This window comes from Pogoniulus pusillus, chromosome 39 (genome assembly GCF_015220805.1).
Source record: "Pogoniulus pusillus isolate bPogPus1 chromosome 39, bPogPus1.pri, whole genome shotgun sequence".
NCBI lineage: Eukaryota > Metazoa > Chordata > Aves > Piciformes > Lybiidae > Pogoniulus > Pogoniulus pusillus.
Genome location: NC_087302.1, coordinates 6972976 through 7000110, shown reverse-complemented (window position 1 = coordinate 7000110; position 27135 = coordinate 6972976). Strand labels below are relative to the sequence as shown.

Here is a 27135-nt window from a genome sequence, read left to right as displayed (position 1 = left end):
CAGCACCTGTTCCTGAGGCTGCCCTAGTGACAGTGCAGTGCCCACGGCAGCTCCTGCATCCCGGTGCTGGCTGATGGGCAGAGCAATGCCCAGCTGCAGTGTAGCGGATGGAAGCTGCAGCTCAGTGCTCAGGACAGCCAGGCCCACAGACACACCTGCCCCTAGCTCAGGCCGTGGCACCAGCCACGGGCAGTGGGTTTGCTGGCCTCTGCCTGCAGCTCTGTAGCAGTTGAGGGCTGGCTGCACACTCGCACAAGGCTGCGGAGCGGCGGCAGGGCGAGTGTGCCATCTAGCGCTGCTGCAGCTCGCAGCCTGCATCCCATCGGACTGCGCAGCAGAAGCCCCAGCCCAGGCTGTCCTGCTGGCTCACGCGAGTATGGTACACCCAAGCTGCGGGGCCAGCAAAGTACAGCGCAGCCCCGCACCAAGGCGTATCTGCCCTGGTTCACGACCCTGAGCACAGCATTGATCGGTCCTTCAGTGCTTTTGGGGAAGCTGCCTAAAGCCTGTCCCATGCACCAGGTATCACCCATGTTATGGGAAGATGAGCAACTCTGTCCTCACCTCCTGCTGAATTCTTCCTGGGCATCCCAGTGTCTGACAAGATCTGGAGGGAGAGATGATTTTCAGCACCACCCAGCAGCATCCAGCCCAAGGGGTGGCTGTACAGCAGCACTCAGAGCACCCAGGGCAGATGCATTTATGGACACTAAGGGGACAGAAAAGGTTTCCTACGTTGAGATTGCCCTCATCCTGCTTACCCATCGTGAGTGTCACCGACAGCCACAAAGCCCAAGGGACCTCTGAGCTGTGGCAAAGCAGCTGCCCAGCTGGCACAGCCCATGTGCTGCCCTCACCTTGAAAAGAGCTTGCCAAGGATCTCAGCCCACACACTGCCCCTGCACGTGCAGCTGCACCGCGCTGCCAGCAGCAGTGAAACCAGTGCTGATGTTTCATCCAGACTGAAAGAGTTTGGGCTGTTCAGTCTGGAGAAGAGGAGGCTCCCAGATGATCTTCTTGTGGCCTTTCAGTATCTGAAGGGAGCCTACAAAAAAGCTGGGGAAGGACTTTTTAGGCTATCAGGTAGTGACAGGACTGGGGGGAATGGAGCAAAGCTGGAGGGGGGTAGGTTGAGACTGGATGTGAGGAGGAAGTTCTTCAGCATGAGAGTGGTGAGGAGAGCCTGGAATGGGTTGCCCAGGGAGGAGGTTGAGGCCCCATCCTTGGAGGTGTTTAAGGCCAGGCTGGATGAGGCTCTGGCCAGCCTGCTCTAGGGTAGGATGTCCCTGCCCATGGCAGGGGGGTTGGAATTAGATGATCCTTGTGGTTCCTTCCAACCCTGATTGATTCTGTACACCAACCTCCCCTTTCCTTTTAACACATGGAGGGACCAAATGAATAGAGTAGAGAAAATTAACCCTTTTTATTGATGCATTGCAATTGTTCTACATTTTTACCATATTATGTAGAAAATACTTAAAATACAAGCTACTTTGTAAAACCAAAGACAAACATTGAATCCAAAGATAAACTATGTTTTCACAATGGACCCTTTTTTTTTTTCCCCCATATAGTTAGTATTAAATTTTTTTTTTAAATATCTATTTCTTTTGTTAAAATGATTTTTACATACCCTTCCTAAAGTACATCAGCAATACAAACATAGATCAGTAATTGTCAGAAACTACCTGTATCTAGCGGCCTGTAAAAAGGAAGAGCACGACCATGAAAGAAAGGAAGTTAAATTTTACACAGCAACTAGCATATCAAATACATTTAATAAAGTAGGAATTCCATTGCAATATCAAGGATCCAAGCAGAAATACTAACATTACATATAATGTACTGCTACATGTAGTGAGATAGGATAATAGTTCAAGCTGAATCTGAAATCACACATTATATAAAGTTTAGCAACAAACAACCATGTGGACATGCGGCACCATTCGGAGGTTTAAATAAAAAGGAAAGAAAAAGGCAAAAAGAAAAACCAAAAGAAAAAAGAAAGCAGGGCTGTGCCAATCCTGTCATTTAGAAGCAATTTAGTTTTGCCATGTACTAAAAGAAATTGCTGAGTCAGAAGTAAATTACTGCATCCCATCAACTAGGTGGCAAGCAGGAAACCTCAGGAGTTGCCTCTGCGGCGGCTGTCACAGCTGCCGGTACAGGTCAGGTAACAGCAAGCAGCTGATTGAACAGTTCTGGAATCACAAACGTGTCTTAGGTGGGACCGTGGCCATCATGCAGTCAAAAGGTGAATCCCAAACCAGCTCTACAATTCAAGGACTCTGATTTCTATCCAGGGATAGCACAAACTAGGTGCAGGGTTCTGTCAGCCAGGAGAGTTGATTCTGGAGCTTAATCTGAAGGCTGGACACAGCAGGGAAGGGATGGATCTCCTTAGAGCAAACTGCAGGAGACCTACATTGGGCGACACATACTGGGGCCACACTGGGATCCACCCCACTGGTGAGGCCAGTGCCAAGCTGGAAGTTGGGCCCTGCCAGGGTGGGTTTCTGTTCGCTCAGTTTATGCTGTGCAGGCCAGAGGAATTCCAGGGTCAAACAACTCATGCTAAATGGAGTAGGTTTCATTTTACCTACATCATCTCTTCCACCTCGTTCCAAAGCTCTTGGAAACTGGGGCAGTGGAAGAGGTGATGCCATGTGTTGTGAATGACTGATCAAGTTCGGATTCTAAAGACAGACAGACATTGCAGTCTGCTTTTTGGGGAGAAGTGGGCAAGTTCTCAAAATCAGCAGATTTTGCTAGAGGTGTTTTTTTTTCCCTGGTAGGACTGCATGGAAACACCTTGCTCTTGGAGAAGCAGGGATCACTGTTCTGAAACAGGAACTGGAGCCTGCTTTGCCTTTCAGGAGAAAGGCACAACTCCGTGCCCAAGGCAGGTACTGAACACAGCAACGTCAAGTGGAAAAAAGAAAGGAAGTGCCTACAGCAACAGACAGCATCGCTCACAGCAGAGGCACGGTACACCCACAGAAGTGCTCCGACTGAGACACTGAACAACAACGTCACTAATGCTACCAACCAGCTCCAGAGTCCTTGGTCCCTCTGCCAAAGGAAAGACCAAACCTTTAACAGCTCAGCAACTCCAGGTCAGTCCAGACTTCCTTCTGTCAATAACATGGAATTTCAGAAATGACTTTCACACTTCTCGTCGCACACCGGTCAGAGAACAGCCTCTCCTCCACTGGGATGGAACACAAACTGGGATTCAAGGTTACCAAAACCTCTTATTGCTGCAGTCACACAACTGCTCAAGCCAGTTTACCATCCACTTGGACACAATACTTAACCTAGGTACTGAAGATGAGAAATAATTCCTGGTGCAAGGGACCCGAGAAAATAAAAGTGTCGTTTGAAGAACTGCATCGTCTACCCGAAAGGAGCATTTCCTCTGAACGCTGACTAGGGCTTCAGCTGACAGACCTTCCCAACAGCTCCACATTGGCAGTAGCATTAGAAAACTTTTAATGGTATTATGTGCTTTACAGCAGGCTCTCTTTGGTATAAATATTCTATCACCAAGCTAGCAACTATTTTACAGGAAATGTCTGCTATTAACGTGGGGGGGGGGGGAGGGAAGGTAACGCCACACTAAGAAAAAGTGATTGCACATATTTAATCACTTCTGCAGGATTAGACTAAACATTCCAATGCATTCCCAATGCACTACCCTATCCAAAATGCACTGACAGACATCTAACAGTACATGTGCCATTTCAAGGAAAAAGCTTTAAGGAAACATTGCTTCACTCCAAAGGAAAATGTAGCTTTTGTTATGACAGCACTAAAACTGAGAACAACGCACCCAGGCGACGGCTGCGGGCCTTGCTGTGTAAGCTTAGTGAATTGCTTCGATCGATGGGGGCTTGCTGGTCCCTCATAAGGCAAGCTCACTGTAAACTCTAGTCACACTACGTCATCATTTAAGGCACTACAATAAGGGGACACACCAAACAACTCTTCATCACACATACCTGTGCAAAACAAATCAGAAGGGATCCTCTCCTCTCTCGAAGCTCTGCTCCTCCCAGTGCTACAGTGACGAGCTCTAACCATTGCATTTTAATCACACACATTCCGACACGGATCAACTCATTTTGGTTTAAATACAAAGGATACATCAACTCCATCCCCAGGAACGTTTAAGAATTAGACAAACACTAAGTACAGAGTTCAAGTATAATCACTACACATTTTGATTACAAAGACAGAAACGCTTGGGGTTAGGGAGGAGTTTTGCTTGTTATAGTTTTCTAATCAATATGTACATAGTTCATTGTATGTAAAATATTAAAACACCACCAATACAAAACTTCTAAAATAGTTTTAAATTCAGTAATAAACTTTAAAATCTGGAATTTTTTTTTCTTTTTTTTTTCTTTCTCTCTTTTTTTTTCTTTTTTTTTTTTTTTGGAGGGGGGTGTGGGGTGTGTTTGGTGATTCCTACATGCATGTCCTGTATACAAGTCTTGTTAAGAGCGTTTTTAGAGTAGCTGCTGACATATCCGGGAGGACACGCTCTCACAGGAGTATAAAAAGCTGTACACATCAATACAGTGATGTTTCGTTGTGTTTCAAATTCCACTCCCTCCTGAATGAATCATGTGAGGAAAAATGGGAAAGGGAAAAAAAAAAATGAACAAAGAAAAGCCCTGTGCTTCACTGAAGAAATCCAGCTCCCCTCTAGGGCCAGCATCGGATGAGCTGCAGAAAGTGAATTTCAGAGCAATGCTGCACTATTCCTTCTGGGGTGAAGACCACAGCATCCTGACAAAGCTGCTGAGTTCTGTTACACAGTGAGATCTTGAACGGTTTGAGAAACTTAGAAGGAATTTGCAATGAATGCAATAAAAACTCAGCTGTGTCATGGAGACACAGACAGGTTTTGGGGTTTGCACGGACTCCTAAGTACACAATGCCGCAGGAGGCAGCTGCTGCTGCCAGTCCTTGAACAGAGCGGAGAAGTGAACAGAAAACCCTGACAGTTACACACAGGAAGATGTGATGGCTTCTGCAGAACCAGCAATTGGTTAGACAAAGAGAGTTAGAGAATAGATGTTAAAACACTAAACTTGAATTTAGAACTGCCCCAGCAACATGAAGAGACAAAATGTGCATTTCATTTTTAGTGGCAACACAGATCTGTGCAAGCTGCTAAGATAGCATCTGCATTATTTGTTTGTTGTCGTTGTTTCAGTTATACAAGTTTAAAAGGTCATCAGGATCTGTCTCCCAAGACATTGATTTTTCTTTCCCATTTTGATTAGCACAACAGAACAATTTTAAATAAATGTGACCATGAAGTTTTTAAAAGCATCTCTAAAAAGTAATTAAAAATAAAAATGACTTAGTGACTCTCAGACTGGTAACGAAGCATGCTGCTCACTTAGTGACCAGACTCACCAGAGACATTTTTGAACAACACACAACCAGATCAGGGAGAAGCAAAACCCAGGAAGTCATCATCAGGTAAAAGGTTCACCTGAAATCCTCCTCCAATCTCTCAGGCCAGGCAGGACAGTGCTTTACTACAACTACAAGTAGGAGTACTGGTTGATCTTTGTAGGGCTCAGCGGATATCCAGTGTAAATAGCAGACCCTCTGGAAGCACCAATATAGGACTGGGGAGCAAACTGGTGTTGGTACTGGGCGGGTGGAACGTTTGCAGAAGTCAGCAGACTTGGCCCAACACTCACAGGGACCTGGTGGACAAGCGTGCTGGGGTGGGCAGCGTAGGTGGTGTGCCGCGAGGAGCCCTGAGGGGAGAAGAGGTGGGCGATGGAGGTGGTGGAGCCCAGCGTGGCTGCCGTGGTGGGAGCGTAAGTGTACATGTGGGGCTGGCTGGAGAGGTGTGCGCTCGCCGTGGCCGTGGCCAGGTGGGGATGCACGGGGCTGCTGTGCTGGAACGTGTAGGGAGCCTGAGAAATAGTTGACGTGAGGGGTGCCACATAAGCCTGCTGCCTACGTGGGACAGCATTTCCACTCCTCTCCTGTGAGGCCAGCACTGTTGTTTGCTGGTTCTGCAGGGGGAAGAAGTAAATAAGGTTAGTGGCTGTCCTCAGGGAAGTGCAGTGGACAGGAGGAGAGCGTGGAAAGGGCAGCTGGAGCCTCCCGATCAACACCTCCGTTCCAGCTGCAGGACTGATCCTTCAGCAGATCCTCCCTCCTAGCTCTGTGAAGCCCTCACGCCTGTTCAGAAGGGTTACTGCAGCTCTTTCGAGACAAAGGTTACACTTCTGCTTTGCAATGGGATCAAACTGCCATCCCTGGGCTACAGCAGTGCACAGCTGTACAAGTGCAGGCAGCCCCTGGAGTGACCCAGACCTCTGCTGAGTGCCCTCAATGCTCTTACTCAACAGCTGGGTTCTACTTTGGCTCTCCCACCGAGTGGCAACAATGACTAACTGCAAGACAGGTGTGAAGAGGAGCACAAAGAAGAGAGACTTAACCATGCTTCTTCCTCCAGCCCTCTGGTACGTGAACCAATTCTTTGCCCTCAGAAAATTCACCTATCCTCCCTAGAGTCTACCCTACCCTGCACAGCCACAGGGCAGAATTGGCGTCAAAGAACTACTGAGGCAGCAGCCATCAATGCTCTTGCATTTGTGTCACTCTCCCTGTCACACAGTGCACTGTGTCCAAAGGCCAGCAAAGTCCTGTAGTGCTCACCTGGCTGAGGTTGAGAGGCTGCACCCCATTTGCTACGACGCGATGCGAGCGGTACCCACTGGGTGTGATACAGCATCCTGACGACTGCCCGCTCACAGAGGCCACTGGCTTGGTCTTACTGGTGCTGCTCAGGATGCCTGAAAGATTTCAGAAGCTTAGTCCATTCTACAGGCCACACACTGTCATAACCAGCTTAGGTAAGTAATGAGGAATGCACAGGCACCATTTCTGTAACAGAGCCTTTTCAATTACAGCTTAAAACCTGATTGTATAAGAAATCATCAGGAATTTTTACAGATCAGTGTGGGTTGGAAGAGACTCCAAAGATCACCTATAGCTTTAACCCCCCTGCCATGGACAGGGACACCCTCCACCAGACCAGGCTGCTCAAAGCCTCATCCAACCTGGCCTTGAACACCTAGAGGGATGCAGCCAAACACCTCTGAATGGTAAACAGATCAGTGAATGCAAACGGTAAATGGATCAGTGAAACTGCACACAGACCAAGGCCTGCAGTCGCACAACAGCAGCTGTTAGAGCTGAAGCCACTGAAGACCCAAGTACAGGCAGTCTACAACTGTGAGGATGAGGCTGTCAGGGGTAAGACAGCAAATGGGCCTTGGCCAACACTAGTGAGCACAGCCTACCTGATGCCTGGGTAGCGACGATGCAGTCGCTGAGCTGTGTTTTGAGCGGCGGCACGATGATAGTCCGAGAGCTGGAGCTGTCAGCTGCTGCCCTGTTTGGCAGCTCCAGGGCACCACCGGCACTCCTGAGAGAGGAAAGGGGGTCTGTGGTGTAGGGGCTGTTCAGGGAGGAGTCGGAGTCAGGGGAGTCATTAACAGTGACGTAGCTGATGACATTGGACCTCTGCTTCGTACCCAAACTGCCAGGAGAAAAACACAAAAGCACAAATGTGAAACGTTCCAGCTTTTCCCACGAGATACAGGACCTCTCCCTCTGGGATCTCAGACCCTCCCTCCTTGTCAGATGAAATTCTAATTAACTACAGACACAAACAGCAGAGCAGACGTGATGCAGAATTTTCTGGTTTATGCAGTGCTTCTTGGACTAGCCAGGGTTTTGCATGCAGAGTTCTCCAGTCTCCTTGAGTTCAAGGTAAATCACTACTGGCTGCTTAAATGAACTTCCTACCTGGCAGGTTTGTATTTGCTGTCCTCTTCCTCATCAGTGTCGCTGCGGATGGTGATAACACTGACAGGTGGGCTTGGAGTGTCTGGGATCACAATGGGCTGGTGCTGCTCCTGCGCTGGGACGAGCATGTTGGAAGAGGAGGAGGTGGACCGTAGAGGACTGCTCCCAATGAGTGAGTAAACTTGGGAGGGCACAGTCTCTAGATTTGAGCTGAGCCTGAAGGAAAACCAAAGCAGTATTCAGCTGCATGTCAGTAGTTTGGGACAAACCAGCACCAGCTTTAAGGACAGCCAGTCTCCATCTCCAGATGACTGGAGCATGCAGGGCAGACACTCATGGAGCAGAGCGCCATAGAACACATCCCAGAAGGGGCCAAATGAACTCACAGTGATTCTCTGAACAGGACAGACTCACCTGAACACTGCAAGAAACCTGCCAGCCACTGCTTGGCAAATAGCAGATGACAGAACTGACATGGCATGAGCACACCCTGAACCCCCTCTAACCAGTGCAGTAAAGCACCTGAGCAACCATGTTCCTTGCGCTCTCACTGAAAGAAATATCCCTTATGCCAGTGACACAGAGACATCTCTAAAAGCAGCTGCAGACCACTCTTCCACAAGGACAACCTCCACAAAGACAGGGCTGGGAAAGGAAGCCTTACTTGGGTGCGCTTGGTGCTGGCTGCTTGTTCTTCTTTGCCGGGACACTGCTGCTTGGCTGCTGCCTCACCACGTGGGCAACGCCAACGTTCAGGGGCTGTGCCGTCGCCAGCGTCACATGGTTGGTCAGCAGTGATGGCTGCTGCATGAGGGTGCTGTACTGATTGCCATGGGAATGGGCATTCCTGGAGCAGAAAGACAGACAGACCCAAATCCCATGACTTCACTGCAGGAACCACAGGCTGCACTGAGCCCCTGCTCATGATTCCAAGGGGAAGGGAGGGATCCTGTGCACCACAGGCAGTGCCGTGATGACACATTCCCATTTGGCACAATCCCTACCTCCAGTCAGCCAATTGCTGGCTGCTGCTGATCGTTTCTGGGATCACAGCTGCTGGCTGAACAGAGTTGTGCAGAGCAACCCCCGGGAGCTGCTGCCAGGTGGAAGGTAGCAGGATCTGCTGGGTTCCCCCCGGCCAGGCCTGCTGCAAAACAATGAACAGACACAGCCTCACTAGGTTTCAGTTCCTGCACATGAGGAGGTTTGTTCCAAGCAACCAACGCACTCATGTAGATTGTTAGCTTGCAGAGATAGCGGCAGGGTCACTGAGCCTGCTCAAAAGGGCTCACTGCAGCAAGAGGACAACAAATCAGAGAAAGAAGCTTCCTCTGATGCTATGCTATGGCAGGTGTCACCTGGGCAGAGGTGTTAACACTGCGCTGCAGAATGCAGCTGGATGCAGCAGGAAGGCTCAGGGCTGCTTCCGCTTGCACGTTTATGCACTTTGCTCTGCTGGAGGATTCCAAAATACAAAGCCAATTGGGTACTTTCTGGTTTTCTGTCTTACAGGGCTCACGTTGAGACAGCTGAGACAGTTACTGCTGTAGGAATTCACCACACCTCAACTAAGTATTTGAGAAAAGTCAAAGTGGGAGAAACATTTCATTACAAGGGAGACATGTGAAGATATTTTCAACTGATTACTATTATAAATGTCCCTGCCCACATTCACAGAATGCAGAGGGTTTTTTTTGGGGGGGTTGGGGGAACCCCCAAACAATCGACCCCCAAAATAAGCCTACGATTTTGATAACATATGGCTCTTTCTCTTGCTGTTTAAACTGCAAACCCATGACCACCTGTTGTTTTAAATCAAGTATTTCTGCAAGTAACAGATCCACCTCATTACAATCCCGGTTCCGAACAAGAAGCCTTCAAAGCAGAGAGCTGCTAAAACCTCTGCCAACATAAGCAGAATAATATTAATTAAAAACAAAAAAAAAAAAAGAAAAAAAAAAAAAGAAAAAAACCAAGAGAAATATGTTAAAAGTCACACCATGCCTCTTTCCAAAAGCCAACACCTGCACAAGACAAAGCAGAGAGTTTAATACAGCAAGGTTTAAATTCCCAATGAGAGGCAGAAATCGGGCCTTCCAAGCGACGAACTGTTTTGACAGAGGAAGGACAAAAATATGCAAAGCTTAGCAAATGGCTAATGCAAAACTCAGGGGAAGCAGCAAGGGAGAGTGTTGGAAACACTAAAGGTGAGCAAGTTCACGCCAAAGGCTCCCAGAATCCAAACAGAACTAGCAAGTCCTCCAGAGAAAACTCAGAATCCAGGCTCCTAGTCTGGAGACAGCTGGCTCTGATCTCCACTGCTGTACAGGGGAGCTGAACATCAAGTCCACTGCACACACACAGGAGAAGAGAATTTGCCTGTTGAATCAAAAGCCCAGAGACACTTTTGCAAACACCACTAACAACTCTCTTGTGCCCCAGGCTCTGCTACAGACACCCCTTGCCATTTTCAGAGCCTAGGTTGCAGCCTTTCGGCAATCAGAATTCAAGAGGAGGAAAGGAGATCCACCCCTGGGTCTGCTCAGCTTGGAGCTGTGACCTGGGAGACTTCCACTCTCTGCCTTCCCAGCCTCAGAAATGAGGAGCAGTCGCCTTGGGTCAGAAGGATTCCAAGGGGTGGGGTTTAATTTCAGTACAGGTATGACTCGAGCAAATTCCACTTCAGCAGAGGTCTCCCTCTCGGAAGAAAATGACACTCAAACTACCACTCTAAAGCCACAAGAAACAACATGGTTCACATAATGGAATGTGCTTTGAACGACACGTGAGGAGAGCAGCACTTGAGTGCACTGCAATGTTTTCATAAGCTTCACTGATCTGATTCTGGAGTTTTACAATGACTTCTTTGTGGCACCTGCAAAGTTGCTCTGACGCAGGTGCCAAATGAATACAGAAGAGGACGATTTTGGACACACACACATCTCAAAGCTGTGCTTATTCCCTTCCCCATCCTTTTTAGAGATTGGTCCAAACAGCCTAGAAGCCAGTTCTTGGCATTTTGGGGTATTAGAGCTCACCTTTAATTTCAACCAAGAAATACAAATGAACTGAAAAGTATCTGTGAAGAATGGTTAGCTTTATCTGGATGAAGGAAGCTACCTGTGATTGGCTATAAATAACAAAAGGCCAGAAAATTATTGTCAATGTTCAACAGAGGTTAAGAGAAATCAACTGCTAAAGCAATACATTAAAGAATTTGCCATCATTGGAGATTTTAGCCTGTGCTTAAGGACCTGAAACATTTCTACATGCAAAGCAGCTTTACACGTGTTGAAAACAAAGTGTGGAGCTAACTTGCCAAGTAGTTCAAATTCTGGCCATCCAGGTACCTGTAGCAGAGTCAAGCTAAAGACTGATCCCTTTGTATTCAGCAATCAAAAGGCAAAGGTAGGACAGTAAGCGAGGAAGAGGAACAGCTGTAGCCCTTCTGCAGCATAGCTGAGAGGAGCCTGGCAATACTGGGCTAGTGAAAAGTAACAGTCAATGGATCTGGATTCTTTACAGAGCCACACTAAACGTCAGAGTCAGACAGTGCTTCAGCAATGTTGGGGAGGAAAACAACGAGACATTAAGATGTAGCAAGAACACAGCCACAAGATGGCACATGCTTCCATGCCCTCTGCAAGTCTAAGTTAAAACAAAACTCAGTTAGTGAACACAATCAAGGGAGGCAATTACCAGTACTGCAGCCGTCTGTTCTACTAGCGCTGGCCGGCCGGCTGCGCAGTTCAGGGTAAAGGGGACCGCATACTGCGGCGTGATGGTGGCTACTTGAGGATGAAGAGTTGCTACCATTAGTGGTGTACAGCTTCCCTGAAATGTAGATCAGGCAGTGAGTGAAACACACGTACTGAGGCAGGATAAGTGGGTTCAGCAACAGGGCCAGGAAAGGTTTCACCTCACTGGCATTCTATGGTGCTTGAACAGACTCCAGAATTGCAATGGATGCAGTGAAACAAATACCCAGACCCTCCGGGCACCTTCCTCTAAGCAATTACATGTCCCTGAGGGGAACACAAGGCACAGGGAATTTGGGAACAAGTTCTCTCCAGTGACACACTGAACAAGCAAAAATGAGATAGTGTTCAGCTCCACGTACTTTACTGGGTCCCAGAGAGCAAGTTACATTCCATGCACTGCGCTGACTGCAGCGCAGCTGTGCACTGGCAGGGCACAGCCTTGAACACTGTACTCCACACTCACACAGCACTCTTGCCACTCTTGGCCAAGGATCAGCTAAGGGATTTTACAGATTTTGTATTGTGAAAGAGCAAAGCTTTACCTGTTATGAAACTACCAAGACACCTCTCAGTCCACCCAATGCCTAATTAAACTAGACTCTGTGTACAATCTGCACTCCCAGCCAAAGCAGGGCTTGGGCTCAGGTGGGCCTCTGCCACGTGTGTCCTGCTGTTTGGAAACCACACACACACATCATGCTAAACAAACCACGGGGCCACAGATGGCCACCAAAATGTTTTGGACTGAATAATCTAAAGATTGCTCCTCTACAAGTAGGTCACTAAGTACAACCTGCTGTCTGGAGAGTAAAACTAACAAAGTCTGTGTTAATGTCAGCAGAAACCCAAACTGTGCAAATAAATAGAAGTGCACTTTAATACAATTTTTCAGTGAATAAAATCTGTGACCCACTGAGCTTTCACTGTACATGAAAACATTGCTTTCTGGAAAGAAAAACTGTTTTCATATACGACACAACTAATGTCTGAAGTATCATTTTTAGCACTATTTGTGAATTTAGCTCCTGCATATTTGTTGTTCAATCCACAAACAACAGTTGTGTGATCACTACACATCAGCTCACACTAACAATGGCACTGAGTGAGAAGGATTCAGAAATCCTTTCCTTGATTAAAAGATGAAATTTTAACACAGGTAATTCTCTGTTGCCACTTCTGTTTACTGGGATTTTGCTCCTCACAGAAATGATTTCTTCTGCCACGTCTTTGTAAAGTGTAGGCAAGAACATACTGCACTACCTACAGGGCAGCACCCATGGGAAAACACAGCCCATCCTTAGCAGCTGAAAACTCCTAAAACCAGGGAGGCACATGGCATAAACCAGTTTAAACTTCAAATATTCCAGAAAAATAAAACAAGAAAACACTGTCTTAGAAGTGATCTGCATTGACCCTTTCAGAGCCTTCTGAGAACCCCTGGCATTCACTCCAGAGGGATCAGGCTCAGATTCCCCAGGAGGGTGGCAAGAATTCCACTTAGCTCTGTGGGGTTCATTTGTTTGTTTCATTGTTTGGTTGGGTTTTTTTTTGGTTTTTACCTGTGTGAGAACTCCAGACTGGATCTGCAGTGGCTGGGCTGCAGGTGCTTGTGGTACAATTGGGACTGCATTCTCCATCCTTACAGGGAACCCAGAATGCTTTGTAGTTGCCTGAAGTCCAGCTGTGGAAGACAAGAATACATCACTGCTAAGCTGCTTCATCATTCTTGTTTTTTAGTCTCTTTCAACAACCAAAGGGTAGAAGAGAAGGTCAGACGTAGAAAAAAAAAGTAACTTTTTGCCTTTGACAAAAGCCTACTAACAGAACTCCAGCTGAGGCAAACACTTCTGCAGCAATGGACAACCAGTGCTCAAAGCCTGGCTCTCCTAAAGTCCATAGTCTTGTTTCAGAAACACAGATAACTCAGATGTCTAATGCTATGTTGCTTGAGACTAAGTTCAAAGATCAAACCTTACACTATCAGCTCCCTTTTGTATGTAACCCTCCACAACCCAGACATAAACCTGGGGCACTTGCAAGATGGGTAGAGCCATGCTCCTGCTAACCTCACTCATTTGCAACCTGTCACAGTTTGTTGTTAGCAAACCACAGAGCTGCATCAGTGCTTGTGAGAGACTCAAAGAGCAGATAGTCACTGCTGGCACACAAAGCACAGCAGGACACTTCCCTGTTCTCAGCTCCAGCTCCTCTGTTTGCTGCTTTCCATGGAATGCTGCTGGGTTTGGTTTGGGGGGAAAAACTGGTTGAGCAACCAGGTGAAGACTGCAACCTAGGCTGGTGACAAACTGTCACCTGTCCAAGCATGACCTGGAAGAGAACCAAACTGTCTACACATGTCTGACTTTATTCTGCACTGATGCAAGAGCAACTTGTGATAGCAGGGGGTGACATTCTGCACTTCCCCTATTCAGTACAGATGACCATCTCTGGTTTCCACCCAATGGAAAGCACAGCATCACACACAGAAGGGTTTGCACTTACTTTGAAAGGCTGGGGGACAAACAATGAACGTTTGCTGGAATGGGTCAGTCTGGGTGCAGATCTGAGTGGTTCCAGGTTGCAAGGAAACGCTCTGTTGTGCCACTCCTGCAACTGGCGCTGCAGATGAGGGGTACAGGGCGGACTGATAGTTTAGCAGTGAGACATCCGAGTTTGCCAGGGAGAGAGTAGCAGCAGCAGTTGAATTGGAAGCCAAGACACTGGCCTAGAAAAAAACCCCAAACCATCAGATTTAGCACTTATATTTGTTATAAAACAACCCCCAGAAGCCATCAGCATTAATACTATGAAGAAAGCACCAGGGAAGGGTTTCAAGTAAAAGGCACAGGGCAACACAGGAGGAAACGCAAGAATCACAGCAGCTTTCACTACACCGCTGAACTGACAGGCAAATGTGAGTGGGTGAAGCAGAGACTGCCCAGGCACAAGTTTTGGCAAATTAAATTTCAAGACAAAAACTACAAGTTCTGGAGAGCAATTTAAACACAGTATTTTGCAGAGCAGGATTTGGTCAGAAGGCACAAAATTAAGACCGCTCCACATCTTCGATTAGCATCAAACAGCTGAAAGCTGCTGTACCTGATTGTGGACTGTATTGAGCTGGTTGTTAAAGCTCATGGTCAGGTTTGTGCTTGTGTTAGGAGCAACGTGAGTGGTGAATGGGCTCTTGATCTGGTTCACTGTATCATACATGTTAACTCTTCGCTTGCAGATCTCCATGTTCTGAAAGCAAGACTTCACACTGGAACGGAATGACAGAAGGAAACTATCAGATACACCTAACAGAGGCATGACAAATTCCCAGCTTCATGAACATGCCTTTAAATGCTTTGCTGTTGTTGTTGTTTTTTAAACCAAGAAAAGGAAGCTTATGAACATTCCATTCCTTACACGTGCCACTGCTATTTTCAGATCAGCCAGAAACTGCAGACAACAGCATTGACAGAAAGCAGAAAAAGGCTGTTCTGTGTTTTCCCTAAGCCCTCCTGAAACCAAACAAGAAATGCAAGGAAGCCTACTGATTACTGTGTGGGAAATCCAGCAGATGTGTCATCGTTACAAACGGATGGTTCAAAGTCTTCAGTGGAGTAATTCTCTTATCTGCATCAATTGTCAACATTTTCTTCAACAAATCAATATATTCCCTTCGGTCAGCCTTCTCTGCCAACATGTCAGTCCCTTCTAAATCTGTAGACATATTCACCTTGGAAATAGAAGGAGAGGAGTTCACATAAACATCAAATGAATTGCTCCTTAACAGTTCAGTCACTTCACACCATGCAGCAGTATTTCCTAAGCATTCCTGTCTTGTAGCAAGCACAGTTTTTGGTACCAGAGTGCTAACACAACCCTGCCCTTGCTCGTTCTATAAAAGGAAATCAAACTGATATGGGGAATTCTCACCTCAACATGAAACTGGTCTGTTGAGTGGATACCAATCAGGCTTCACACCTGGCACTGTGCCTTCATTTTTTTTAGGGGGTGTGGGATGTGCAAAGGGTAAGCAAATAAGAATGGCAGAATTCTACATTGCTTTACATAGATGGAAAGTGATGGCAACAGCTACAAAAGCAACTGAAAGCTGAGACCAACGTATTTATCAAGGCCTTGTGATATTTAAACCCTCAGACAGTCCTTTATTTACCTCTGAAAATAGAAGGAAAAAATACAAGGATCTGTCAACGTTTGCTAAGTCCCAGTAAGAAGCCTAATTCTATAAACACAGCTCTCCTACTGCCTGACTACCTCTGGTGGTAACAGGCTAAGCACACTTCTTGCACCTGCGAGATCAAGGTCTGAGAAAAGCCAAGAAACTTCTAACAGCTTTGTAATTCACACTTTGATAGCCCTCAACACAGTGATCTCTGATGCATGCTGGCACCATGGCAAACACAGAGTGGGATCCTCAGCAGCATGTGCAGACGACTGCTCCAGCAGAGCTCCCCACAGGGTAACTGCTGTGGTGGCTCCCCACGCACCTGCGCCATGTCATCCAAACAGTTGAATATGTACTTCCGAGCTTCTTTGGATTTGATTCCTGTTTCCAACTCATGTTCTTCTGGTGTCTACAAAAAGAAAGCATTTGTTAATATAAATTGGGATATTGCACACTGATAAAGAAAAAGCAGTGAGGGGAGAGCCAAGCCAGGCAGGCTTCTGTCTGCCTTAAGATAAATCCTATGCCAGCAGGGCCAGACCAGCCACGAGTCCTCATCTCTTCAACTGGAAAGATCACTCATTGCAAAGCTGAATTATCAAGGAGATGACTTCATTCCAAGGCTTTGCTGTGCACTGCATTAGCCAAAAGAAGCAGAGATTTCAAATTTAGGAAGAGAAGAGGCTATAAATATTTTAAATTCCTCTTTCACAAAGAAGAAGAAAGGCAAAATGTCCTTCCTTGTGCTGCTGAGCTTTAAAGGCAAATGGAGAAGACACTCAATTCTTTTCTGTCCTGTGCCAACAGATAAACAGATTCCTGTTACACTAACAAAGACTATCCTGAAATCCTCCCTGTTTTACTCTTTGCATCGTCAGGAGATGACAACAAGATGACATACTTCACCAAGACTGAGCAGGCCATAATAAGCAACCATTATTTCAATAACTGTAACACCCAATCTCTGCTAGTACTATCATGCACAGCTGCTATTGTTAGGTGAGCACCAGGATGTCTGTGCAGTTTCTGGGAGGAAATACACAAATCAGCTATATCTAAACAGCATCTCAGAGCCTCTCTTTGCTCAGAATGCTTTCAGAGCACGCTACAACCAGGTTTAAATTTCTGTCAAGCCCTCAATGAATCAAAGAAGGTAGACAAACCTTTAGCCTCCACAGTGGGTAGCCCAAGTTTGGATCCCTGTTAAAAAACCTGCTTGTTTTCGTTCCGGCACTGAGAAGATACTCCGCTGGAAGGCCTTGGGTTTGTGAAATATAACGAATCTAGGGAAGAAAAGTAAAAGAATGAGGATTCCAGACAGGAAAAAAAAACCTCACAGCTAAAAGAGTAATTATCAGCCAAGTTTGTTCACAGTGAATAGAAATAACCTGCAAATAAAAAGGACTCTCTTAAGTGTTTTTAAGGACATTTACCTTTTCCAATCAAGTTATCTGCAGAAAGTTCAGGTTTTAAATGCATCTTTCTTACTTTCAAAAATATTTTATGCCCAACTTATACAGGAGCAGGCTGTAAGCTTTTGAGACACGGATAAAGCAACACCACCTGCCTGTAATGGCAGAGGTAAGGAGTGCACAGTTGGAGAGAAAAGCAACACAGAAAGTCTCATGTGTGCACATATAAGTGAAGGTGTAATTATCCAGACAGCAGTGCTGTGACTGGCTACAGAAACTCCAGGCACACAGATCACAGAATGGTTTAGGTTGGAAGGGACCCCAAAGCTCAGCCAGTTCCAAACCCCTGCCATAGGCAGGGACACCTCCCACTCGAACAGGTTGCTCAAGGCTTCATCCAAGCTGGCCTTGAACATCTCCCTGGGCAACCCGTGCCAGTGTCTCACCACCCTCACTGGAAAGAACCCTTTCCTAACATCTAGTTTGATTTTAAACCAGTTTAAAGCCATTCCTCCTTGTCCTGTCATTACAAGACCTTGTCAGTAGTCCCTCCTCAGCCCTCCTGTAGCCCCCTTCAGATACTGGAAGACCACTATAAGGTTTCCCCAAAGCCTTCTCTTCTCCAGGCTGAAGAGCCCCAGCTCTTGTAGCCTGTCCTCATAGCATCTTATAGATGTGAGAACTATGTCATGGCAAAGCTCTCACTGACCACAACAGCAAGACTAAATCTCCAGTAAAATTAGATTCCTTAAATACACTTACATGGAAGACCAAATCTTTAGTAAAATCAGATTCCTGCATTCTCACAGATGCTGAACATGTGAGGAAAAAAAAATGGCTGAGAATTTTGGAAGATGCACCTGGGTGCTTGTGACTGCATCAGCCAGCGGTGGGAAAGAGATAACAAAAAGGGATGCCCAAAAAGAAGGAAAAGAGCAAGACAGGAGAAAAAACAAAAGTCAAACCAATTATCTTTTTAAGTGCTGCCCAACTACTAATGCTGTCTGCTCCCAAGATGTATGGTGGGAAAGGAGCCATCATCTTGTCATGACTCTTCCCTCAAAGGAGTCTGTTTTAAAGTTTAAGAACAAAACACTGCCAAGTTTGATTAATAAAAGGAGGGCTGGAAACAGCATAAAGGTAACTGTTACCTGTAAAGGTTACCTGTCCTGCAGCATGGCTCAGTTCTTGTCTGCAAAGCTCCTGCTCCACTGTGCCAACCAGCTGAGCAATGCAGGGCTCTGAACCCCCTGTGGCAGCCTGGGCCCCACAGGAGCTTGTTCACTCCTTATTCCTGTCAGTGTGGATCTGGTGGCTGCAGACTGTCTTTATCTACACCACAGCTCAACTGAGAGCTCTGCTGGTTTTACAATACACAACTGCTGTGCAGTCAAAGGGTGTTTGAAAAAGAACCCCCATCCCAACCAGCAGCTCACGAGTTTTGACTGAGCTTTTAGCTGCTGCTGCACAACCTCTGAAGTCACCTCTCGATTTCAAGAGCCATTCAGACATCAGAATCAAGCACTTGAAGTCACACCTCACGCTGCCTCACAAAGGACTGCAAAATCTTGTCTATTAAGCAACGGAAAAAGCTCCTCCTCCCCACCCACACAGCCAGATAAGGTTCTCAGAACTGCACAAAACTCAGTGTGCAAGGAAACCCCCATGCTGTACATCACTTCTTTTCTAGGTAATTCTGCTCATTAAGGCATTGCTGTGTTCCCCTTGGAAATTCACACTGCTGGGAAGATGTAAGCAACAAAGTCTGCAAACTCAGGAAGTTATGATATATTTTATCACTTGAGGAAAACTACATCAAGCTCTGTAGTAAGGCATCGTCAAGAAAACCACAGTGGAAAAGTTACTCTCAGAAACCTTCTCGTACAGACTTTGTCCTTTTACAGGCAGCTGAGCAGCCCAGGTATTAATGCTAAGCATCCACGGAAAGATCTCATTAGTTCAAGATGCCTGTCAGGCTCCAGCCCCTGTGTTTCAGGGACAGGTTGGGGCTCACACTTTGCATTTTAAAATGAGGCTGCTGCAGGTACTAACCATGCAGGAATGATAGGCTTGCTGTCTCCACGTGGAAAAACTGCCCTCACGGTGAAATTATAGAGGGTGTTTGGAGGCAGGATACACACACCCCCCCCCCGCCACTGCTGTTTTGACAGGAAGGTATTTCAGCAGCTTCTGGGTGGGAAGCCAGGAGGTTAACTGCAAACTGTATATTGGCTAACTACATTCAACCCAAACCACTCAGAACTCTGTGCTCTGCTGCACAAGAGACAGGCAATGGGACTGCCACAGACAGAAAATGAACTCAAGACAACCAACAGTAATTTCACACCAGCTGAAATGTGATGTGGGACACGCTGGGCTCAGAGGGCCTGAGAAGAGATCATGGTAGCTTCACTGCACATCCCCACATCCTCTTACCTGATCATACTCAGATGCTCCTGGATACAGAGGCCAGCCAAGAAAGAGCTCAGCTATCACACAGCCCAGGGACCACATGTCAATAGCTTCACAGAACGGCAAGCCCAGGATGATCTCAGGAGCTCTGTTGAAAAAAGAAAAAGGTAAAATCTTCAACTGTGAAAGCAGATTCTTTCCTAGCAATTGCTCTGGTTAACACCTCTCCTCTTCCCCAGGTGCAAGGCAATCTCTGAGAAGCTAAAGTGACTCACTTTAAACCAGAAGATGTTTCTTCAAGTACCCTAAAAGATTCCAGGGTTTAACACTTAGTGCCATGGCTGGATTTATTTCACTCCTCCAGCTCCAGGGTGGCATTTAAGCAATCGTGAGAGAAGTTTCTTCTCCACTAACCAGTTTGACTACACCTGACAGTATGCGAGGAGTCCCTGAGATGACATAATCCCCCCTACAGAACTGGAAAGAAAGGTTCTGGCAAACGGAGCTCCAGCTTCTCGGAGGAAGGTCTCAAGACCCCAGGTGGGCAGCTGCCAGCTGCCTGCTTTCATGTGAAAAGAACGGCACCTGAAGAGCCAGAAACAGGAGCTCCTCACAGAGCTGCTCGGTTTCTGTCAGCAGGTTTTCAGACAGGGTCTGTTGGGAGAGTTCAGAGTTTCAAATGGAAGGAGAGAGCACAGCTGGAGACAGCTTTGCAAGGTTGTGCTACAGGTTTCTGTGCGCTCAGCCACACCTAATGCAAAATGTACCTGTCTGGCCCAGCCTTTACAGGAAGGTGATGAAAAAATCTCAAACTCCAAGCAGGGTTTGCTTCTGCATCCAGTTGGAATTTCAGGGAGATTTGTGTCTGGCACTGACTCATAACACAAAGAAATGTTTTAGTACAACTCTTCACCTACACATAGCTCTGAAACAAACTGATGCTGTTCTGTCAGACTAAATTCTGGTCACATTTGCATAGAGCACAAAACCCAAGTGCTGCAAACCTCAAGTGATTTGGTGTGGCAATTTACTCTGGAAAGTACAGGAAACCCAAAGCTTTTGATCTTCTTCACGCAGAACTAACACAAGGGCAAAGGAAGACAGAAAAGCCCTGAACTCCTGGCTCTTTTCTACTCATGACTCGCCCCCAGGGCTTGTGTGACATTTCTGGGGCTACACCGTGGGTATTTCTGTTGTTAAAAAAGGCTCTGAAACCAGTTCTGATCTTTCTACAGACTTGTGCAGGGCTTGCATAACACACAGGTGTCAGCAGGTCTGACGCTCACCTTCCACAGCTGTTCAACCCGAATGTGCCTCCCAACTGTTTGCACATGGCAAGAAGCGACTCTCCAATTAATCACCCTTTGTGTCACCGTGACACAGATACAGCTTCTGGTTTGGATGACTACACAATCAGCACTAGCCAGTCTCCAAAACAAATGGTCTCATGCCCAGCCTAGTGCCCCTGAGAAGGGCCAGCGTCTGTGAAAAGAGCTAGAGAGCTGCCCGGCCCCCGCTGCAGGGAGCTCACACCTATTGTCTGTGCCTCAGCTTTAAGGCAGGGAGGTTCCTTTATTGTCGGAGCCTCTGAAAAGCTGTGCCAGGATACCCCCCTAGAGATTGCCAACAAAGCATTGAGGCTAAGGCATTCTGATACCTGCTGCACTTAACACTGATCTGTTTCTGCCCTCTTGCCTACCCCTGGCAGGAGCTGACTTGGAAACGGTTTGCATATGTGAAGACACAAAATGATTATGCAAATGTGTTAAATATCTGATAGCTGAATGCTGATTGTCCCTGCAAAGGATAAAGGCTTTAAAGAACTGTGCTGGAACAGATCCAGCTTTCTATAGGCTTCAAGGTGCAACCAAGAGGAATCAATTTCTGTAGGTCTTTGGTCTCCATGAGTAGAGTTGAGTGTGCTGGTGCCATGCCCACAGGAGCCCCGGAACTCCAACAGGCATCACTAAACTCTCCTGATCCTCTTGGTTATCCTCCTCAGGCAGGAACTGCCAGCTCAGAGAGAACCCCAAACCTGTCACATTAGGAATGCTGTAGGCAGAAGTTTCCTCGGTTTGGATTGGTAAACAAATTAAAATTGGCCTGTGGAATACTGGAGCAAGTTAATGTTTCACCAGTGCATTAACTAAATCCCACTGATCCCAAAGGATCCAGGCCTTGCTGGATGAGGTAGTTTGTTAGTTTTTAACTACAGGTTGGCACAGACTTGGGTATTCTGAAACCTCAGCACCAAAATGACAGAAGGTTGAACTCTGTGCATTTCATTTCCTGACATGAAATAAATTAACTTCCCACAAGCCACCTGATTTCATTTTGACTGCAGGACAGAGCTGGAATCTCTCTTATCTCCTTTTACACCACTATAATTAGCAGCCTTACGAGATGAGAGTTGAAACAGGACAAGCAGCAGAGGTCACTTTCATAGCTGCTCTGTCAGAGATTAAAGCGATTTTATGATCTTAAGCTCTTTGAAACAGAAATCAACAACATTCCTTCTTTGCACACATGCCTGCCAAACTCCGACTTCCAAAGCTGGCAAATCTGCTCAGGCACTCTCAGAAGAGAGGATTCACAGCAGTAGTGGAAAAATTAGAGACTGAGGTTTAGCATTTCAAAACACACGGGTCCTCAGCCTCCCCCTCGAGAAGAAGGGTGGTGATAGAAAGCACAGAGCAATGGGGAGAAGGATACGATCATCACTCAGAGCTGGATTAGCAGGCAGGGAGATTTGGCAGCAGGCACTGCTGCTTCCCAGGCCAACATGACTGGGACAGAAGTAGGTCATGTAGCCCAAAGCAGAGGTAAGAGACAGACACCACTGCACTCCACAGGCTAACCCCACACTCAGTGCCACCTCACGGCCTCAGCTTGGTGCCTCTACCCTGACCCCCAGGGAATATCAGGAGGTAGGGATCCGAGTAAGCCTCACATGATGGCTGTTCCCAGGCAGGACACAGGACTGCACAGCAGGCAGATCAGTCTTCCCAGGGATTTTTCCCTTCTGTAAACTGTCTGCTTCCTCCTGTTTATCCTCCCCAGAGAAGCACATTCATCCCCTTCCACACCTGATGTTACCCTGCTTTTCAGGATATCTCAGGGCTGCCACAGAAGCCAGTCACTGCACAGAAGCATGTAGTCTAATTCCTAGCCCATGCCTGGCTTTAGAGCCAAAGGATTCATTATGGACACTTCCACTCACAGTTGAAGCCAACCATGCTGTGGCAGTAAAACTGCCCTTCTTGACTAGGTTACACTGCAGAGCAGCAGCAATGCCAGTGGAGAAGGCACCTGCCCCAGCCCTGACAAACCCCATACCACACCCCAACTCCACATGGCTCCAACAGTGTCAGTGAGAAGCTGTCCAGCCTCCAGAAGTGCAATCAGAACCTGGAGTCAACAGGGTTGCTGGACAAGATGACCTCCAGCACTGAGCCTAATTAATAAAGAAAGGGTTTTCTTCCTTCAGGGTATACAGATCAGAAAATCCACCTCACAGTACCCAAGTTTGGTTGGTTTAGGTGTCTCCATGGGAGACAGAAGTTATGTAATTGCCAGTAACAGGCATTAAAAAACCAAGAGGTGAACACAGAACAAGTTTATTTTTGATAGCTGACTGACAACCAAGCAAAGAACTGGTTTATAGCAATTGCTATGCTTTACTAAACACAGCACTGAAGAAGTGTCCAACTTGGAACTCATCTGAGCACTAATGTCATGTGAATGTGGTCAAAGCAAAGCAGTCCTCCCACAGTACACTGCTTGCTACACCATGTCCAGAAGTTCCTAGATTATGGATTTTGGTAATCACCACCATCAAACTAATGACCTAGCTCTAAATGCTAGATTTCCACATCACAGCATGCTTAGCTTCAGCCAGGCAGACAGTCTTCAGTGCCATTTGACCTCAGGCTATTTGCCCCTCTGGCAGTGCCAGTCACCCTGTGTCAGGGTGGAGGGAGCAACCAGGAGCACAGCACCATGCACAGCAATGAAGCAGGAGGCTTCCTCCCCAGCAGCCCCTCAGAGATGCTTATCAGCCTCTGCTGCTGCCTCAGCCAGAGCTGGCTTCTGCGATAGCAGAAACTGGGGAGCACTGTGTGCCTGCCCAGACTGTTCTGCCCACATGTGCTGCAGGGCAGATAGAGCAGATTGGTGATCAGCCTCTGTCAGTGCACCAACACCAAAACTCACCATGCATTCTATACAGGGAGAACATCAACATAGCTCTGGTGGGCAGAAGACAACTGCCTTACAAAAACTGAATCAGTAGTTTAGAATTGGAAAAACTGGTTCCAGCAAACTGCATGAAGATCACAAGGGATGGATACAGAAAAATCTGTATCAGATGAAAGAAATGGCACAGAAAGTTGGTACTCGGTGTTGGAGAGAGCAAACAAAACAGAACAGGCGAGGATAGAGGAGCATGAGGAACAAACAGAACAAGCCCACACCAAACCAGGCCTTCAAACTGAAGCTAGGATGGGAAAGACATCAAACAGGGCAGAGACACGGGGTGGGGTGGAGTGTCTCGAGTCCTCTGTCTCATCCCAGCTGGAAGGACTAGATACTAGTTAAGTTTTGAGTCAAGTGAGCTCACATTCCACTGAAGGCAACCCTGACAACACAGCACAGACTTTTTCATGTCCCTTTGATGCCAGAACTTCTTTCTGCATTCGTTTACTGAAGGCTACTGCTACTTACATTGAAATACACACGACTGACAGAACCAGGTTGGAGGAACAACTGAAAGAAAAAACACAGCCTGCTTTAGCTGCACAGGCTCCAGGTTGCAGAGTTTTGTCCACAGATTTGAATTCTTGGGCAGAAGAAGGGTAGAAGCCATTTCTACGTTTTGCTTACCCCTGTTTTAAAAGATCTCACGAAGCACAGCTCACCCAGGGCTGGCACAAGAAGTGCTCCTCAAGTGGGCTCAAAGATGGAACCAGAAGAAACAGGACACAAAGAAACTGGCATCCCTTTGACCTCTCTCCCTTGTAAACAACCACATTTAGTGGACTCATTTCAGATCACAGTGAACAACTGCTCCTGTTTGCTACTTCACTCATGGTCACAAAGCAGCGACAGGCTAAAACCAACTCACTGCATGAAGCCAGGGTGAGAGGAACCACTTTGGACTGCACATTACGTCAGGTTCGCAAAGCAGAAGTTCTGTTTATTTACAAGTTTCAGAAGGACTCTTGAGCAAACAAGCAGACCAGTGGATAGGCTGATCCCTTCCCCCCCTCCCCTCAGCTCAGACTAGCACTAATAGAAGGAGAGTTTAGTATCTGCAGAACAAAGCACCCGGCAGCGAGCGCCGCGACGGTACTCACCGGTAGTAGCGCGACTGCAGGTACGTGGAGCAGACGGCCTTGGACACGTGGCTGGCCGAGCCGAAGTCGATCACCTTCACTCGGTAGGGCTGGCGTGCGGGATCCACCAACATGATGTTCTCTGGTTTCAAGTCAGCATGTATCAGCCCCAAGCTTTTCAGCTTCATCAGGGCGGTAGCCACTTGCTGCAGAATTGGCCGGATATACTTCAGGGGCAAGGGGCTGAACTTATTTTGCTTTAAGAAATCATAGAGGTTCTGTTCCAGCATCTCGAATACAAGGCATGTATGATTCTTGTGTTGAAAGCACTCATAGGAGCGAACAAAGTTGTACTCGTCAGCATTCTCACTGCTCAAGCGAGAGAGGATGCTCACCTCGATCTGGCCCTGCCTGGCATAGGAGGGATGGTTCTTCAGGATTTTGATGGCTACAATCTCCTTCGTGCTACGTTTCCAGCATTTCGCCACCTGCCCGAACGTCCCTCGGCCCAGGAATTCCAAGACCTCATAGCTGTTTGTCATGGAGCACAGGATCTCATGCTGGACCAGCTGATAGTCGCCCTCACCACTGGAACTGCTGCTCTTCGTGGTTACCGTGGTGGTCGTGGCCGCAGCACCCACCGCAGGTCTGTTTTGCAGCATGAGAGGTGGATGTTCCTCAATTATCTGCACACTACCGTTGCTGTCGACCTCTTCACTTTTCCTTTTTAATCCACATTTTTGGTATGGTTCCAGTAAAGAAACGTTGCTCCTGTGTGTCAGGGTTTGGCTGTTCTGGAAGGATGCTGTCGCGCTGCTGCCTGTGCTGTCAGCTGCTGTAACCACGATGTGCTCAACCGAAGGAGCAGGGAGAAGGAGGTTCTGGTCGTAAGCAGGGATGCTGAAATTGGCTACCTGATGAGAAGAGCTTGCTTGCCCTTGAGCTGCTGGAAGGTTTTTGCTGTGGGTATAATACTTGTCACTGCTGCTCTGTCCTGAAACATCCCAGACAGAGGGCTCCACTTTCAGTTTCTTGGCACTGCAGAAGGCACTCGAGGATACTGACGGAGGGGAGAACACCTGCAGCTGTGAGGCCATACCTGAAAGGGGAGTGAGAATTCATTAGGGCTGTCTGGATGCAACACGATCCTCCACCCGCACAAGAAACTGGATGGAAAGTATTCTTCTAAGCACCGTATGGTGCCGATCACCTGGGACGGCAGCCTTCTGAACTGCTGATCCTAGAGGCATGCCCAGAGGCTCCCTGCTGGAGCGACCGACCGCGTTCTCCCTCACTGCCCGTGCCATGAGCAGCCAGCTCCATATCCATCCAGCTCTCCCAAGCTAGAGAACCGCACACAGCGCTGCAGAGGGCAGCGCCGATGCCGAGAAAATTCAGATCTCTTTCCCTTCCCCCTGCCCTCAGGCCTGCTCCCTCCTCAGCCGTAGGAGGAACGGCGCGGTGAACCCTGAACCAGACGAGCCGAGCCCTGACTGACCTAAGCGGCCCCTGCTGAGCGCACCCCGGAGCGGCGCCTGACGCTCGGACCGAAGCGCCACGACGTTCGGATGACCGCCCGGGCCGCGCCGCCAGCTCTCCCGGCCAGCCCGGCGCCGGGGCGAGGGCCAGGCCCGCCGCGGGCGGACGGAGCCCGCAGCGCCGCCCCGCCGCGTCCCGCTCGGAGCGAAGGGCGGGCCTCCGCCGCGCGGCCGCTCAGACTCCCCGAGCCCGCCGGGCCGCGCCAGCCCTTCCCGCGCCCCTCCACCGCAGCCCGCCCGCTGCACTCACCGCCGGTGGGGGGTTCTCAGCCGCGGGCCGGACCTGCCTGGGGGACACGCGGGGGTGCGGGGCCCCGCAGCGGGCGCATCATAGCCCCACCGCGGCCGCCGGCCCGGCCCGTTCGGCCCGCGCACGCCGGGGGGAGCCCCGAGGCCGCTCCGCCGCCGCCAGGCTCCGCCGCGCCCTCACGGCCCCGGCCGGGCCCCCCCCCGCTCCACTCTCCCGCCGCCGCCGCCGCCCGGGCCCGCGCGCTCCCGCCGCACTCCCGCCGCGCCGCTCCGGGCCCCTGGGCCGCCCGCGCCAGACTGAGGCAGCCGAGCCCCGAGCGGGCCGAGCACCGCCACGTGACCGCGCCGCCGTGACGCGCCGGGCGGAAGGGGCGGGGCTGGCGCCGCCGGAAGCGCTGGGGC

General features: G+C 48.3%; 1 protein-coding gene across 4 annotated transcripts; it reads right to left on the bottom strand.

Annotated features, from left to right (window-relative positions):
• Positions 1 to 1399: 1399 nt before the first annotated feature.
• Positions 1400 to 26867, bottom strand: HIPK1 (homeodomain interacting protein kinase 1). 4 transcript variants are annotated; one of them, XM_064173997.1, is made up of 16 exons: positions 26735 to 26867; positions 24968 to 26045; positions 19638 to 19761; positions 16953 to 17072; positions 16112 to 16198; positions 15152 to 15336; positions 14712 to 14874; positions 14115 to 14337; positions 13172 to 13293; positions 11551 to 11685; positions 8856 to 8998; positions 8516 to 8698; positions 7852 to 8067; positions 7344 to 7582; positions 6697 to 6833; positions 1400 to 6047 (listed from the first exon to the last, which is right to left on the bottom strand). In XM_064173997.1, exons 2-16 carry the CDS (start codon positions 26041 to 26043, stop codon positions 5562 to 5564), a joined length of 3639 nt encoding a protein of 1212 aa, XP_064030067.1. In that variant the 5' UTR covers positions 26044 to 26045; positions 26735 to 26867; the 3' UTR covers positions 1400 to 5561. The 4 variants fall into 4 exon arrangements, with proteins under 4 accessions (XP_064030067.1, XP_064030066.1, XP_064030065.1 ...); XM_064173996.1 differs by lacking the exon at positions 26735 to 26867 and adding an exon at positions 26157 to 26397 and having other exon boundaries at positions 8856 to 8995; XM_064173995.1 differs by lacking the exon at positions 26735 to 26867 and adding an exon at positions 26157 to 26396.
• Between the last annotated feature and the right edge of the window lie 268 nt (positions 26868 to 27135).

What these genes read in the sequence shown, in the direction of transcription:
- HIPK1 (XM_064173995.1), bottom strand. Translation starts at nt 26,253, where the DNA reads ATGGCACGGGCAGTGAGGGAGAACGCGGTCGGTCGCTCCAGCAGGGAG. An exon ending in CTGCAGTCGCGCTACTACCG is followed by an intron (nt 19,762 to 24,967) that starts GTGAGTACCGTC and finishes TTTTTTCAACAG; the next exon opens with AGCTCCTGAGATCATCCTGG. An exon ending in AGTCTGGAGTTCTCACACAG is followed by an intron (nt 11,686 to 13,171) that starts GTAAAAACCAAA and finishes TCTACATTTCAG; the next exon opens with GGAAGCTGTACACCACTAAT.